The sequence below is a fragment of the Petaurus breviceps genome, unplaced genomic scaffold, assembly GCF_028583685.1.
Source record: "Petaurus breviceps papuanus isolate PSGF00001 unplaced genomic scaffold, PetGlider_PUasm1.0 76, whole genome shotgun sequence".
Taxonomy (NCBI): Eukaryota; Metazoa; Chordata; class Mammalia; order Diprotodontia; family Petauridae; genus Petaurus; species Petaurus breviceps.
Genome location: NW_027186473.1, coordinates 48,927,666 through 48,945,677, shown reverse-complemented (window position 1 = coordinate 48,945,677; position 18,012 = coordinate 48,927,666). Strand labels below are relative to the sequence as shown.

General features: G+C 39.0%; 1 protein-coding gene across 1 annotated transcript in view; it reads right to left on the bottom strand.

Moving 5' to 3' along the window:
- CUNH4orf51 (chromosome unknown C4orf51 homolog) overlaps window positions 1–18,012 on the bottom strand; it is a 90,767-nt gene that overhangs the window by 70,908 nt on the left and 1,847 nt on the right. The window contains exon 2 of the mRNA XM_069105009.1: window positions 7,476–7,552. Coding sequence (XP_068961110.1) covers window positions 7,476–7,552 — 77 coding nt within the window. The remainder of the gene's footprint in view (window positions 1–7,475; window positions 7,553–18,012) is intronic.

The window sequence follows — 18,012 nt, the reverse complement described above, 5'->3', positions numbered from 1 at the left end:
ATAGATAGATAGATAGATAGATAGATAGATAGATAGATAGATAGATAGATAGATAGATAGATGACAGATACATACGATAGATAGATATGTATACATGTATATATTTATATAAAATATATATGTGTATGTATAAACACACACACATACACACACCTTTCCTCATTTTTGAATCCCTTTGAGCTCCGAATCTTTGCTCCTATAAATCCTCAAACCTTATGATAAAGAGAATGGCCAGAAATTCCTCCGAAGTTAAATTTCAGAACACTTACACATTCTGCTGTCAGAAATTCTTATCCATGTTCTCTTAGATACTTGCTTTCGTGTTTAAAGTTCAACATTATAAAATCAGAGCTTTGTAATTAGATCTTCAAAATTTCTGAGGCTAGTTAAGAAATGGCTTTCTTTTTTCAGTGTCTCTTTGTTTCACATTTTCAAATTTAGATTTGAAGGTGGCAACACCATAGCAGACCATCTCACTGAGTGTCCGCAACATAGGCTATCACAATATTCTCAGGAACATATTAATGTCCCTGTATTACTTTACCTGGAGACTTTATCTCCCTTAACACTAGAAGGACCAAATTTTAAGAGTACATTAAAGGACCAAACTGTACCATTTGACACTGTGAACTTTTTTTATCCATAAGGAAAAGAAAATAGAAATAGACTGAGAATTTTATTTTCAAAGTAATATTTTTTCAAATGCTTTATTAACTTCTGATTTACATCATTCATTTCTGCCAGATTTTGAGTTACAAATTTTCTCCCCGTTTTTCCTCTACCCACCGCCCCAAAATAGCAGTCCCACAGGATATCCCCTCCTCCAATCTACTCTCTCCCATATTTTCTCCCATACCTCTTTCGACTTTTCCAGAGGTTCTCTATGCCCCAGTGCCTGTATATCTTATTTCCCAATTACATATAAAATAGTATTAATAATAGTGTGTGTATGTATATATATACATATATATATATATGTATTTGATTTTAAAACTTTGAATTCCAGATTCATTCCCTTCCTCCCTTGTCTCCCACCCTTACTGGGAAGATATAGGTTGTACATGTGTGGCTAATGCAAAACAATAACATAGTAGATATATTGTAAAAGACTGACTATATTTCCCTCCCTCCTATCCCACCTCCCACTTGTTCTATTCTCTACTTTGATCCTGTCCCTTTTCAAAAGTGGGTGCTTCCAATTTCCCTCCCTTCCATCATCCCCCCTCTCATCCGCTTTCCCCCCTACTCTCCTGGAGGGTGAGATACCCTATTTAGGGTGTATTTCATTCCCTCCTCAAGCCAAATTCAATGGGAATAAGGCTGACCCATTCCCTTTTGCCTTCCTATTCTTCCCCTCCATTGTAACCATTTTCCCTTGCCTCTTCTATATGAGATAGTTTACCCCATTTTGTTTCTCCCCATTTCCTCTCATTATATTCCTCTCTCACCTCTTCATTTCACCTTTTAAGTATCATCCCTTTCTGTAAAATTGGTCCTGTGCCCTCTCTCTGTGTATAGCTGTAAACATATATACACACATTCACATATGTATTCATATTCCCTTATACCCTCATATATAGACATATATATATAATATATATTTCTATTCCCTTCAACTACTGAGAAAAGTTTCATCAGTTACAATTATTGTTTTTCCATGTAGGAATGTTAATAGTTCAACTTTGATAAGTTCCTTATGATTTCTTTTCCCTGTTTACCTTCTCATAAAAGTAATATTAAAATAAATTTTTGCATCAATTGACATGTTTAGTCTATCTGATGTTAACAATGGTGGGTGAAGGGTGAGAAGAGTGAAAGAGAAAAAGGCTGTCATGTTATATTTGTGCTATATCCTATATTAAGGCAATGAGGCACAGTGAAAAACTCAATGAATTTGAAGTTAGAAGAAATGAGTTCAAATCTCAGTTCTGCCACATACTACTTGATGGCAGAGTATAGTGGAACTTTATATATGTGTGTGTGTGCACATACACATATATGTATATGTGTGTGTAGACATACACATATATGTATATATGTGTGTGTGTATATATATATTTACATATATAAATGCTAGGTAGTCAGCTGACTTTCCTTCAACTTTTCTGAGGCCAAGATGGGTCTTTATAGTTACATAGCTAATATACTTACATAGCTATAGCTAATCAACTTGTTTTATTGTTCTTTTTAAATTACATATTTATAATCTTTATTTTGTCTTACTAGTTCCCCCTGAATTTCTGCAGTTAGCTAGGTAGTGGTAGTAGCAATAGTAAGTGGTGGTGGTGGTGGTGGTGGTAGTATTAGCACTAGTAGTAATAGTGATGGTGGTGGTGGTGGTAGTAGCAGTAGTAGTGGTAATAATGGTGGTGGTAGTAGTAGTAGTAGTTATAGTAGTATATAGTGGTAGCAGTAATGGTGGTGGTGGTGGTGATAGTGGTAGTAGTAATTGTAGTAGTGGTGTGGTGGTAGTAGTGGTGGTATCTGCAGCAGCAGTAATGGTAGTGATAATGATAATAGTAGAATCTGTCACTAGATTCTGTCTCTGTGCAGCCTAAGTCTGTCTTTGGGGCTACTACTATTATTATCAAAGGACATTCAAGGAAACATACACTCACATCACATGTTCCTTTTTTTTCCAACACATTTTTACTGTTAAAGAAAAGAGGGGGAAATCCAATGAAGTCATCACTACTGGAACAATTGTGGCTGCTTCATAGAGCTCAGAGAATTATTGACCCACTCCCAGGCAGGCTATTTAGATATCAGCACCAAGATTCCACCTCAGAATGGGTCCAAGATGATTAGCTGGGCCATGTAAATATGATAGGATTATACACACTCCTTGTGCCTGGTCGAGGTTCGCAGTCCCAGAGTAAAGTTTGCAGGAGGTTTCACATCCTATTACCTCATCCTCACTCATATCAGAGAGACCTACACTCTTAGCAATAAATGAAAAATAATGGTATAGAAGGCAGAATGAGAGTCAAAATGCACTGGCTAGGGGCAGCTAGGTGGTCTAGTAGACAGAGCATCAGCCCTGGAGTCAAGAAGACCTAAGTTTAAATCCAGGCTTAGATATAATACTTACTAGCTGTGTGACCCTGGGCAAATCACTTAACCCAGTGGCCTCAAAACCCACCCCTACCCCACCAAATGTACCAGCTCTGTAATCAAAAAGACCTGGATTCAAATCCCAATACTGACACATTTTCTTATAACCTGGGGCTGATTATTTAACCTCCCTAGGGCCTCAATTTCCTAATCTACATATTGAGGGGGTTAAACCAGATGGCCTCTATGGCTCCTTCTTGGCACTAGATCTATAATTCTATCTGAGCAATTCCCTTGACTCATGCTGGTTTGAAGGGGGAAAACAAGCACAGAGAAACACTCATTTCAAATGGGCTGGTGCCATGAATCTAACTTCTTCAAGAAGCTAGAAGATTTTAAATTCTCCAGGGCAACTGTTAAAAAATACATAGCTAGGGGGTGGAGTCAAGATGGCAGAGTAGAAGCATGACCTCCAAGTGACTCCAGCTTCCACCTTCCCCAATCAATGTAAAAAGGGAACTCTGAACAAACTTTGGAGCTGCAGAAACCACAAAATGACACAGAGAAGCTAACCTCCCTTTGAGGACAGCCCGGCAGGCCTGCAGGAATCAACCAGCACAGTGCTCCGGAAGCCAAGCCCAGGCCCAGGCGAGCCAGAGGTTTTAGCCCCAGGGCAGGTCTGACCAGCCACCTGCTGGAGGGACTCCAGATCAGCAGCAGCTGTGGCCGTTTCCAGAATTATCAACACACAGATGCAAAGGACAAAGAGAGAGGTCAGTGAAGTCTGGACTTTGGGACCCAGTAAGTGGGAGTATGTCCACGGGGCGAGAAGCCACTGAGATGCCTGGCACAGCCAGCAAGCGCCACATGGCAGCTTCAGCTCCTGGCCTGCAGAGTGTAGGGGGACCAAGCGATCAGTCTGAGGGGTAATCACTCTTGCTTTAACCTGCTTGGATCTGGATTGCAGTCTAGGGTGGAGATCCTGGGGTGTATGTCCAGCTTGCCAGAGCATGTGGAGACCTCAGAGAGGGTACCTGCGGCAATTGAGAAAACCCCAGCATTTGGGACGAAAGCTCCCCTGTCTGGTGGCAGAGTCCTACTGTGGCAAAAAGCCCAAAAGTCAAGTGACTGAGGGGTGACATGACCAGGCAAAAGAAACAAAGAAGACAGAAGATTCCAACATTACACTCCTATTTTGGGGACAAAAAGGAGCAAATCATGGAACAGGAGGAAGACAGTGAAGTCAGAACTCCTGCACCAAAAGCTTCAAAGGAAAATACGAGCTGGTTACAGGCAATAGAGGACCTTAAGAAGCAGATAAGAGAAGTGGAGGAAAAATTGGGAAGAGAAATGAGAACAATGCAAGAAAATTACAAAATGAAAGTCAACAGCCTGACTGAGGAAAATAACACCTTAAAAAACAGTCTAACTCAAATGGCAAAAGAGGCTCAAAAAGGCAATGAGGAGAAGAATGCCTTAAAAAGCCAAATTTGCCACATGGAAAAAGAATCTCAAAAGCTCACTGATTCAGTGAGATTGGAGCAAATGGAAGCTAATGACTTTATGAGAAATCAAGATACTATTAAACAGATCCAAACAAATGAAAGAATAGAAGGAAATGTGAAATATCTCATGGGAAAAACCACTGACCTGGAAAATAGATCCAGGAGAGATAATTTTAAAATTATTGGAATACTTGAAAGCCATGATCAAAGTAAGAACCTAGAAGTCATCCTCCAGGAAGTTCTCAAAGAAAACTGCCCTGATGTTTTAAAACCAGAGGGAAAAATAGAGGTTGAAAGAATCCACTGATCACCTCCTGAAAAAGATCCCAAAAAGAAAACTCCTAGGAGAATTATAGCCAGGTTCCGGAATTCCAAGATTAAGGAGAGAATATTACAAGTAGCCAGGAAGAAACAATTTGAATATTATGGAAACACAATCAGGATAACCCAGGATCTGGTAGCTTCTACATTGAGGGATTGAAGGGCTTGGAATATGATATTCCAGAGGTCCAAGGAGCTGGGATTAAAACCAAGAGTCACCTACCCAGCAAAACTGAGTATCACATTTCAGGGGAAAATATGGTCATTCAGTGGAATAGAGGACTTTCAAGCATTCTTGCTGAAAAAAACAGAGTTGAATAAAATTTGACATTCAGATACAAGAAGCAAGAGAAGCATGAGAAGGCAAACAGGGAAAAGAAATCATAAGGAACTTATCAAAGTTGAACTATTAACATTCCTACATGGAAAAACAATAATTGTAACTGATGAAACTTTTGTCAGTATGAAAATAGTTGAAGGGAATAGAAATATATATGTATATACATATATATATATATGTGTGTGTGTGTCTATATATGAAGGTATAAGGGCATATGAATACATATGTGAATGTGTGTATATATGTTTACAGGTATACATAGAGAGAGGGCACAGGACCAATTTAACAGGAAGGGATGATACTTAAAAGATGAAATGAAGAGGTGAGAGAGGAATATAATGAGAGGATATGGGGAGAGACAGAATAGGGCAAACTATCTCATATAGAAGAGGCAAGAGAAAATGCTTACAATGGAGGTGAAGAATAAGAAGGCAAAAAGGAATGGGTCAACCTTATTCCCACTAAATTTGGCTGGGGGAGGGAATGAAATACACACTAAATAGGGTATCTCACCCTACAGGAGTATAGGGGTGAAGGGGATGACAGGGAAGGCAGGTTGGGTGGGGGTAAGTTGGAAGCACCCACTTTTGAAAAGGGATGGGATCAAAGTAGAGAATAGAACAAGTGGGAGGTGGGATAGGAGGGAGGGAAATACAGTCAGTCTTTTACAATATATCTACTATGTTATTGTTTTGCATTAGCCACACATGTACAATGTATACTGAACTGCTTATCTTCCCAGTAAGGGTGGGTGACAAGGGAGGAAGGGAATGAATCGCGAATTCAGTTTTAAAATCAAATGTTTAAATATATATATATATACATATATATATATATATACTATTATTAATACTATTTTACATGTAATTGGGAAATAAGATATACAGGCACTGGGGCATAGAGATCCACCATGCCCTACTGGAAAAGTCGAAAGGGGTATGGGAGAAAATATGGGAGAGAGCAGATTGGTGGAGGGGATATTCTGTGGGACTGCTATTTTGGGGTGGTAGGTAGGGGAAAATCAGGGAGAAATTTTGTAACTCAAAATCTGGTGGAAACGAATGATGTAAATCAGAAGTTAATAAAGCATAAAAATATATACATAGCTCTATTATTTACAAAAGCCCCAGGAAGCAGCAATCTAACTTTTGTTCCCTTCAAGAAGTAGAAAGGCTAAATTGTCACCCTGTAGGTACTACAAATGGGTAAGAGTGATTATAGCAATTGTTTCTACAAGATGCTAAGAATCCTAACTTGGATTTGCAAGGGACTGGTCCTTCCAAGCCCTGGACTTGATGCTTTTGAGAGAAAGTGCACTTGGAGAAAAAATGTGGAGAAAAAGCAATCATCTATTTCATGCTCACAACTGTCAGAGAGGGAGGGATGGAAGATAGGATCAAAGAGAGTGGAAGATATGCAAATAAATATTATGTATGTGATGTATACATTCCAATCAAATTGGTGGTTCCTTCTCTCAGCTCACACTATTGCCTCCTTTGTCTTTGTTGTGTGGGCTACCCATGCCTGAAAAATACTCTCTTTATCTCTGGTCTCCCAGGACCATAGATTCCTTCAAGTCTTAGCTCCTACATCACTCTCCTTCTTGTGGGACTTCTTTATTTCTCCTGATCCTGATTTGTTAGGCAACTGGCACTCATTGCTTAATAAACCAATACGTTAGGAAAATGGAACCTTTGTTTTCATCAGTCATTTCATCTTTTGCCAGTCACACCCCACTCCAACAATCATACTGAAATTTATTGGTTTTTCATCTTGGATCCCTCCCATAACACATAAATTCCACGAAGGCAGTTCTTAACTTCCTCCAAAACTCACCTTTTGTATGAGGTCTTTCCTATGCCCACAGTTATTAATGCCTTACCCTCCAAACTCTCTCATATTTCTGTGTTTGTTTTGTTTATGTTTAAATTTGCACATGTTGTGTCTTTCAATTGAATGCAAACTCTGTGATGAGAGGAAGTATTTCATTCCTTTGTTTTTATATTCCCAGTAACTAGTATGTAATAATCAGTCATTGAATTAAACTTAAATTGAAGAAGATTGAATTATGCATTTAAAATACTTGTCATCTTTAAAAGAAGCAGGGGCCATCATGGACTGCTTCTTCTCCCTCCTCATAAAGACATCATTAGCTTTATGCTATACAGATGAGGATTCAGGAGTCACCTTCACTGAGTATTAACACAATCTTGCCGACTCAATGGATTGTCCCCAGAAGAAATGTTCACATTTACCTTTATTTTTTTCAGGCTCTGGTGCTTTAGAGTTGTAATATCCAGGAAGATAATGGATTTTGTTTACTAGAAACAATCTAGAAAAAGCAAGATAGAACAAAAGATTTATGTCTTTTTTAATTACAAAGGATTATGCATTTCTACATAACTGGGAGCTCAAATCACTTTTTAAGAAATTTCTTGCATGTCTTCCCATTTTTTCCTACCAATAAATCAAGCTAAGTTGGGCCTTCCCATTCAGCTATTAGTGACTTGTTTGTTCCTTCATTTGTTATAAAGGGGTAACATCTTACAAACATTACATGAGGGACACAAATATTAAATTCATAACTGTTTCAATAGGATTTGTGAGTGTATCTCTGGAGAGAAGTTTTCAAAATAAGATAAGTACTCAGAATGAATCAGGAAAGATTATAGTAATTATGTTTGTTTCCCTGTACAACTTTTAAAAATGCATGTAAATTGTATTAGTCATAGAACTCTGGGCTTCTGGAGGAAATGAGAATGCTAACAAGTGCAGAATCTGCTCCTCAGAAGACCTCCAGGGTTCATTCACTGAAGAATGTAGACCCAAGTGCCTCTCCAGCAAAACTATGGACAACCAGGTGAGTACTCAACAGTCATTGACCAGGTTGCTGGGTATGAAATCATTCTCTCTGCACAGGAGAGGGCCATGCCTAGAAATGGCCATGTCTTGGAGAAGCTCCTCCCTGCTATGGGGGACCAATTTGGACTAGAAAAATTAAAATTTAAAAAGACCAAATGTAGTCATACACAATCTAAGCAGAAATCCTCCCTTTCCGTAATTCCTGTCAGGTAGGTTGGGACTTGCTGACTGATACTACTCTTTTTTTTTTAACATAAACTTTCTTTTTTATTATGAACTTAACAGTCATCAACAAAACAAACATTTCAATATACAAAGAAGACTAGAAAAGAGAAATGGATATAAAAGCACGAGCTTTTGTTACATAGAGTTTCAGTTTTTTTGAGTCTATCCAATGATTTTAAAATTGATTTGGTTTTGTCCCCATCTAAATTCTTTTCATTTTCTTTTGTTGTTGTTTTGTTGCTTTTTTCTTGTTCTCTATCACTTCCCACTAACTTATACCTTCTCCTTCAAATAGAAATAAGTATAGTAAAGCAAACTTATACATCCTTCCACACACATCACCCAAGGACTTGGTACTTTCTCCTTTGTTCACCTTATACTTTTCAAAGTTTAATTGATGCCTTCTATTCTCTATACTGTAGTCATTGCCCCATATACTCTTCCATCTCCCCAATCAAGTACATCCAGGAACAACGAAAATCAGTTAACAAAAAACAACAGCCACAGCACCTATGGTATGTGTGACATTCTGAAACCATGGTACTCCCCCTCTTCTTCACTGAGAGGCAGGAAATGGGTTTCTTGATATTCACTGTAACCAGATTTCACTTGGAGAACAATGCTCAATGGAGTTGGGGTTTCATACATGGTTCCTCCTGCTCCATGATCCACAAATCCTGGTAGACGACTACCCTGCTAATGGAAATTCAAGCTGTCTCTGCATGAAAAATGTCATCTTACCTAGTCTAGGGCAATTTGTCCCTTTAGTATGAGCTTTAAACTATATAGGAAGCTAGTTCTCCTGCATAATATTCCTAATGCTGCCCTTGATGACAATTGAAATGCAAAGTATGTCCCATGGTTCTCTCCCCACAACTATCCACTCAGTTCTGGAACTACGTTATAGGTAGTTTCTCACATTTGGCAAGTGAATGAGAGAGAAAACTCCATCTAACCCACATATCTAGCCAGCCCCAGACATCTCATCCAACCATTCACCTAAATACACCAGGGACTATTGAGAAGCATCTTGACATCTCTTTCCACCATGTCATATCCCTCTCCATCCTTTCCATCTCTTTCTCCTGCTTTGGGAACAGTAGTCAAATCAATATAACCATTGCTATTGGGAAAAAGGTGTAACAACACTCTATTGACCTGTGACTCTTCTCTCCATTCAGATGATTCTCATTAACACCTGGCCACCACTCTCTTATGTGTGTTCGAATCTACTTAATATAGGGGGGGTTCTTGACTTGGGATTACATCAGGTCTGTGACCTTTGTTGTTTACATTTTAATAACTGTGTTTCAATATAATTGGTTTGCTTTGCAATCCTGTGTATTTTGGACATTTTACAACCTTCTCAAAAGGAGTCTGTAGGCTTCTCAGATACACAAAAGTTTAAGAACCCTAGGCCTAATAGATTGTAAACCCCTTGAGGATAGGAAATAGCCCTGGCCTACCAGAGGTAGGCCACATAGTAAGCATTTAATAAATGCTTATTCATTATCTTGTTTATCATTCAATACCATAGCAATAGAAAAGTGCCACAGACCCCTCAAATGTTCTATTCTTCTTGGCTATTTAACATCAATAAAACAAAACAAAATTAGATTAAAGCTGCTTTAAAGCTTAAAGCTGCTGAAGCTCAAATAGCTTTCTAAAAATGAACATTTCAGATTTCTTTTATTCATTTTCATTTTCCATGTATTTTTGAGTTAAGTACTTAATTGCAATAGCACCAGGTAAAAAAAATGAACAAAATTATTAGGGAGCATAAAAAGGAACAAAAAACCAGAGCATTTTTTCTTCTCCAAATAGGCTGGCTTATTACAACCCTCTAAGGGAACAACACTGAGAATCCATGGTTATAGCCTCAATGGTAAGCATCTAAGTGAATAAAAACGAGTTAATATCTTACTGTGTTATAACTACATAGCAGGTTATTCAGGGGGTGCAGGCTGAAGTCAGAGAAAAGTTCAAGGAGCTATCTGTGGAGATGGAGCCTCCAATAACCTCTTCCTTAAGGGAAAATAAAGAGCCTTGTTGACCACAGATCAAGCTGAAAGAAATACAGAATGCAAGGAGAAATGCAAGGCTTCATGTCCCCAGATTCTCACCTGCCACCTCCACACACCTGGCCCCCTAATCAGACAAGGAAGAGCTGGCTAGAAATAGTGAAAACAACAGGAAAGGGAGAAGTCTTTATCAAATAAGAGAAATGATGGAAACTTGGTTTTTTTCCACCTAGAGCTCATCCTTTTTTCCTTACCCTGACAACAAAAGTGAAATTCTTTTCTTTTTTTTTAAAGTAATCAGGGTTAAGTAACTTGCTCAAGGTTACATGGCCAGTTATTTCTGGGTGTGGTGCTGAGTGTCTGAGCCCGGGATTCTATCTCCAGGTCATCCCGACACTGGAGCTGGTGCTCTTACTTGCTGAGCCACCTGGCCGCCCCTAAAAGTGAAACTTCTAATAGGAAAAGTGATAAGTTCCCAAAAGCAAGGCAGGGTCAAGGATTTTTCTTCCTCGTCTTCATTATTGTGTCCCCCTCTCCCAAAACCCACCCCTTTCCCCAATATCCTTATTTCTGTATAAGACAGCATCATCCTTCCAGTAACCCAGGTTCCCAACTTGGAAGGATGATTCTTCAACTTCTCTTTCTTCCTCCTTTAATAAAGTGTCAATTCCATTTCCTTAATACCTCTTGCATACCCACAACACAAATATTCTAGTCCAGGTCTCTCATTACTTTAGTATGGAGTATTACAAAGCCTCCTAACTGGTCTCCCTACTTCTCTCTCCTCTCCACCCATCTTCTCCCTAGTTGTGAAATTAATATTATTACAATACAGATCTGATTACATCACTCCAGTGGCTTCATATTACCCGTAGATCAAATAAAAGGCCAGACATGATGGTGCATGCCTATAATCCCTGCTGCTAGGGAAGGTTGAGGCAAATGGATTGCTTGAGTTATGTTTTAATGGCCTAAGTCAGAATGGTGAATTTCTGTGAAAAGGGACCCACCAGGCTGCCTAAGGAAGTACAAACTGGCTCAGGTCAGAAACAGATCAAACCAAAGCTCCCATATCAAACATCAGCAGGGTCTGGAACACTCATAGCTACTAGACTTCTAATCTGGGAGACTCAGTCTCAAAAAGCTAAAACACAAAGTCTTCTATTTAACACTGACAACCTAGTTCCAATCTACCTTCAGTCTTATCACTCACCTTAACACAATCTTTGCTCTATTCCAGGGGTGGGGAACCTGTGGCCTCGAGGCCACATGTGGCCCTCTTGGTCCTCAAGTGTTGCCCTTCTACTGAATCCAAACTTCACAGAACAAATCTGAAACTTTGATTCCCCTCACTGCTGCTTCCTCCAATCCAAATTACCTTGCATTTATTTTCTATATAGAAGGGATGCGGCTGCCATGGAGAGGTGGAAGAGAATTTTAATTTGGAGTCTTAGGCAATAAATAGATTGCCATACCCTTCACAGTGGCAATGCTGATGTTGATTTGATTATCAACACCTGGCTGAGAGGTGAAAAGAGGGGGATGATGGGCATAGTTGTTGGGTAGACAGCAAGTCCTTGGTCTACCCAAATCAAAGCAGACAGATCAGTGGAGTTCAGAGGCATTATCCTGGGCCTTCTTTCTTCTCTATCTACTCTTTTTCTTTTTTTCATTAGCTCCAATGATTCAATTATCAGTTTTACACAGATGACTCCCACATCTACATATTCAACCCTCATCTCCCTCCCGACTTCTCATCCTACATCTTTCCAACTGCCTGTTTGACCTATTATCCCTATGTCCTCTACAGGACATCTCAAAGTCATCATGTCCGACAAACCAACATAGGGATGATGGCACTCATATTCAAAGTCATATATACCTTACTAACAGTAGAAAGGGAGCCGGAACCCAGATTTCCTACCTCTCTGGCCAATGTTGTTTCCATTTTTCTGTGTTGTTTTTTTCTAATAAAATTCTTACTATTCTGAGTTCTAATTTGGAGCAGGAAATTATCCCTTTCTGAGTTCTGGTCCAAAAGGCCCAATTCTGAGACTCCATTTTTTCTCTCTACTTTCCATTACTCTTAACATGAAAAGGAAGCCTTTGATTATCACGCAGTCTGGAAAGCAGTCCACTAAACTAACAAAAGAAGAGGACTAGGTCATGTAAAATTTGATGTGAAAACTATTCCCCAAGAGTAAGAAAATAAAGCATTATTTTAAACAAATTAACCAAAGTTAACAAAGTATGATTCTTATGACCACCTGTCCAAAAGGACACTTACTTCTCATCCAAATTCTAATGGAAACTTTTCTATGGAGGCCACTGAGATTCTAACAGATGACTGGAACCAACATTTGAAATTGGGTACCACATTCATCTTCCTCCAAATGCATTTTTACTTTCTATTATGTATACATGCATATATATTTTATATAAATGTTTATGTTTAAATATATATACAATTTGTGAAAGCTGTATTCTGAGCCTATTGAGCAAGGATGATTCATAATTCTATACTTTCAACACATTATTGACATTTGCCTCATGTTAAATAAGGTTAATAGAAAACATACTCTCTATTTTTAATGATGAAATACTTTTTTGATAAAGTAAATTTTAAAAATGTCATTTCATATTTTATTCTAGTGATCTTGCTTTGTTCACTTTGAAGTCAGACTAGTAAAAAAAAATTCTTTTTTTTTTTTGCCTTTTGGAAGGGGAAAACAGGGCAGTTGGGATTAAGTGACTTGCCCAAGGTCACATGGCTAGTAAGTGTTAAGTGTCTGAGACTGGATTTGAACCCAGGTCCTTCTGACTACAGGGCCGGTGCTCTATTTACTGCACCACCTCGCCACCCCTAGTAAAAAAAAATTCTAAGCAATTCATTTAGCATCTATTAAGTGCAAGGCACTGCTGTAGGTGCTGCGAATATAAAGGCAAGAATAAAAACAAAAACAGAGTAGTCTCTGCTTGGTGGGAATATAAAGGATGAGTGTTAGCCAAATCTGAATAAAAAGGTGAAAGAGGGATCCAAAGAAAGTACTCCAAGCAATTTCGAGGAGAGAAGCTACTTTTGGCAAGGTTCCAATGAGGGAGATTTCGTGAAGGCACAGACAAAAAGGGAATGGATTCCTGACATAGAGGGCCAACGTAGATGAAGAGAGGGCAGAAGACACCAAACTAGCTGAAACATAGGGTGCCCATAATGAGGAGGAAATAAGGGGGAAAGGAAGGCTAGGATGAGGCCGTGAAGAGACGAAAGTATTTTATCCTAGGGACAACAGAGGGGGTCAGATTAGGGAATGAGGTGTGTGAAGTTGAACACACTAAGTTGGAGATGCTTGGGTTCCATACAAATGCATTTATCCCACAGGATCCTGGAGATGTAGGACTGGAGCTCAGGGAAGAGATATGAGCTGGATATGCAGACCTGGAGTATGAGATGAAGCTAAAAAGGTAGAGCCAAGATGGTGGAGAAAAGGCAGGGACTCACCTGAACTCTCCCCCAAACTCCTCCAAACACCTTTAAATAATGCCTCAAAACAAATTCTAGAGTGGCAGAACCCACAAAAGGACAGAGTGAAACCATTTTCCAGCCCAAGACAACTTGGAAGGTGTAATGGGAATGTAAATTTGTAAGATCTTCCCTGCCCCTAGGCTAAAGTGCACCTGGAGCCTGGGGTGGGAGGCTTCTTTTTCAGTAGATACTTCTTGATTGGACAGTGAGTCAATAAGGTTGTTACATTCTCTGAGCCAGGAGAAGGCTATATAAGCCCTGATGTATAGCTTTGTTTTGGGACTCACTTTGAGAAGTATTCTGTGATTTGATCTGAATTCTGGGAAGCCGTTGTCCAGAGCCCCCAGCTTTGAAACCCAGATGTTGTTTGGTATGGATGTAATGGTTGGACAGTTTGGAAAGCTGTCTACTTGATCTGTTTTTGTCTTGATAATTCTGTCTGTATACTTTGAAGCTCGGGGTGCTGACCTTTTACCCCTGAACTAGGTAAACAATACATATTTGACTGATTAAAGTAAGCTTGTTAACCCATTTTGAGTTGCTTTCCTTTAACAAAGCAGATCTAAGAACCTGTGGTGGCAGCCACCCTAGGGACGCTGGGGTGCTTGCTGCTACAGAAGGTCAGCAGGAAAGGTCTGTTGCCCTGGGGTGAGAATGGAACACAGTCCAGTGCAGGCTGTGCCCCAGCACACAAGCAATAGGCCTTGGGTGGGGGGGGGCAGTAACTGAATTAGAGGTAGCAGTGGTGGTTTCCAGACCTCTCAGAAAGTAAAGGGTTTAGACAACTGATCAGAAGGAGATTATAGGGATCCTTTTTGGTGGTACCAGGGACAGAACTTTGTTGCATTAACCATACTCAGATCTGGGTTGCAATCCTGTATCTCAGTCCTGGGTCTCAGTCCAGGATGAAAAGGAGCACTAGTTCACCACAGCTTGTGGCCACAGGGAAACTGGGACCCTAGTCACAGTTCCAGGGTTGAAAAGAGTGCTTGTGGTTGCTCACAGACCAGAGCACCAAACAGGAGAGTAGTAAACACACCTCTCCCTATCAAGAGTGGGGAACCTGTGACCTTGAGTCACATGTGGCCCTTTGGGTCCTCAAGTGTAACCCTTTGACTAAATCCAAACTTCACAGAACAAATTCCCTTAATAAAAGGATTTGTCCTGTAAAACCCAAGTTTTAACTTTAAAATCCAACCCAGTCAAAAGGCCTCACCCAAGGACCTAGAATAGGCCACATGTAGCCTTGAGGTCATGGGCTCCCTACCCCTGTCCCAGATCATACCACTTTGGAAGAACCAAAAACTTACAGGTCCCCAATATTACCTCTGAAAACAGTTACACAAAAAACCTGAACCTTGGGACAGTGTCCTCTCCACTCCAGAAGCAAAGCCCCACTTTAGCATATAGTTAAAAGGCAAGAAATAGACAGGAAAAAATGAGCAAATTGTAGAAAAAATCTTGACCCTAGAAAATTGCTATTGAGACAGGGAAGATCAAAAAACAAACTCAGAAGACATCAAAGTCAAAACTCCTACATTCAAAGCCTCAGATAAAAATATAAATTGGTCTCAGGTCATAAAAGAACTCAAAAAGGATTTTAAAAATAAAGAGTAAAAGAAGTAGAGGAAAAATTGGGAAGAAGAATGAGAGGGATGCAAGAAAATCATGAAACTGAAAAAAAAGAGTCAACAGCTTGGTAAAGAAGGGACAAAAAAATACTGAAGAAAACATCTAAAAAACTAGAATAGGCCAAATGGTAGAAGAGGTACAAAAATCCAATGAAGAGAAGAATCCTTGAGAAGCAGAATTGACCAAATGGGAAAAAAAATATACAAAAATTCATTGAAGAGAAGAACTCCTTAAAAACAAGAATTGGTCAAATGAAAAAGAAGGTACAAAACACTGACTGAAAAGGTAGATTACAACCAGATATGGATAGCTAAGGATCACAGATTAAGAAGTTTACATTTTATCCTATGGACCATAGGAAAGTTAGGGGAAGATGATATAAGACATGTCAAGTTTGAAGTGTCAGCAGAACATTTGCATAAATGTATCTTAAAGGCCAATGGTGATGTTGCCATCAAACTCGGTAGAATGATTTAGAATGGATAGATTTTGGTGTATGAGATGAGGAAATGTAGGTTGGAGTCACAACATAGATAAGTTTGAATGCCAAGATCAAATTGTTATATTTTATTTGGTAGGCAATGGACAACCAGTCAAAGATTTTGTGTAGAGGAGTCATATGATTAGAGAAATGCATTAGGACAATTCTATAAGAAACAGCAGCATAAAGGATGGATTGGAGAGGAAGTAGAGTGGAGGTGAAAGACCATTTATGATGTTTCTGCAGGAGTCTATGCAAGATGATCTGTGAGCTGATAATTAGGATGATGGTTACAGCGGGAACAGAAGGGAAGGGAAAGGTAAGAGAAATATCACAGAGATAGACTTGATGGGGCTTCAAAACTAATTGGATATGGGAGTGAAGGGAAGGGAAGCAAGAAGAGTCAAGGAAGAAAGGAAGAACATCAAATGACTCTGACCCTCCCATAGTCAGTTTCCAGGAAAATAGTAGTACAATAAACCAAAATAGTGGGTAAAGTCAAGTTTAGGGGAGAAAATAATACTCCATTTTGAATGTGTGACATTTGAGGTGTGAGTGGCATTATCTCAGGGGATATGTCCAACAGGCAGTTGGAGGTGTGAGAATGGATCTCAAGGAAGAGATATGGACTGGATTTACAATTTTAAGAGCCTTGCATAGGGACAGAAATTGAAGTTACAGCAGTAAATGAGATTGCCAAGGATCTGTGAAAGAGCCTTGGAGGGACATACACACTTAGGGGGCATAAGAAAGATAACGAATCAGTGAGAGAGATCTTTTTACTAATAAATTTTGATCAGGCTTCAAAAAAGCATTTTTCTTTGGACTAATGTCAACTAGGGAAATTTTTTTATGCAACAGCAAACAGATTATCATTTTTTAAATGGGAGTGGAAACAAAGAAAAAGCCTTTGACAAAGGACAATATTAATGCTAAAAAAATTCTACACAACAAAGACATAAATTTTTAAAAATATGATAATATAGATATACATATATATATAGCCAAAAGCTAACATTTTATGCAATAGGGAAACACTAGAAACTTTCCCAATAAGTAAAGGAGTAAAGCAATGATGACCCTTTTCCTTATTGTTATTTGACATACTTTTAGAAATGCTAGCAAGAGCAATGCCAAGAGAAAAAAATTAAAGATACAAACATTTTCCTTATTCCTTAAGAAGTTATTTTAAGGCATTTAAAATTTTTTAAACAAGCAAAGAAGAGTTAAAGCTATTTGTATTTGCTGACAACATAATGGTTTCCTTAAGAAATACTTAAGAAAAAAAAAAGGAAGTTGATTCTACACTTCCACATTTATTAAGTTCCTACTCTGTGAAAAACATTATGCTAGGTAATTAAGAATATAAAGATTTAAATTACACAGATCTTGCTCTCAATGAGTTTAGCAGATAATGGGGGAAAGGCACAAATGACCAATATGGTATAGTGGAAAGTGCAAGAGAGCCTGAGTCCAAAGACTTGGGGTCAAAATCTGGCTCTGTGCTTGCTACCTCTGCAACTTTGGGCAAATCATCTTTCCTCTCTCAGCCTCAGTTTCCTCATCTGTAAGATGAGACAGATGACCTTAATGGTCTTTTTCTTAGGATTTAGAGTTGGTAGTCCAAAAAGAAATATAAGGGACAGTGACATAGGGGCATGGAAGAGGTACTCTGCAAAGTGATGTGAAAAATCTGGAGCAAGATAACTTCTATTGGGGAGGGAGGCAGAGAGGACATTCAATAAGGCAAGATGGTGATGACATCTGCCCACAGATGGCACCTTATAGAATCATATAGGTTTAGAGTTAGAATGAATCTTTGTACTTGTTGAATCCAACCTCTTCATTTAAGGATGAGAAAGCTGAGACCTTTGGTAGAAAAGATGGACTTTGAACTTAATCTTCTCATGCCAAAATCTAGGCCTCTTTACACTGTGCCTCAAAGCTTGAAGAGAGTGGGTTTTATAGACAAATATGAGGGCAAGGGGAAGGAGTATAAACATTCATTTTAGGCCTAGGAGATTATAAAGTCAAGACACTTATCACTT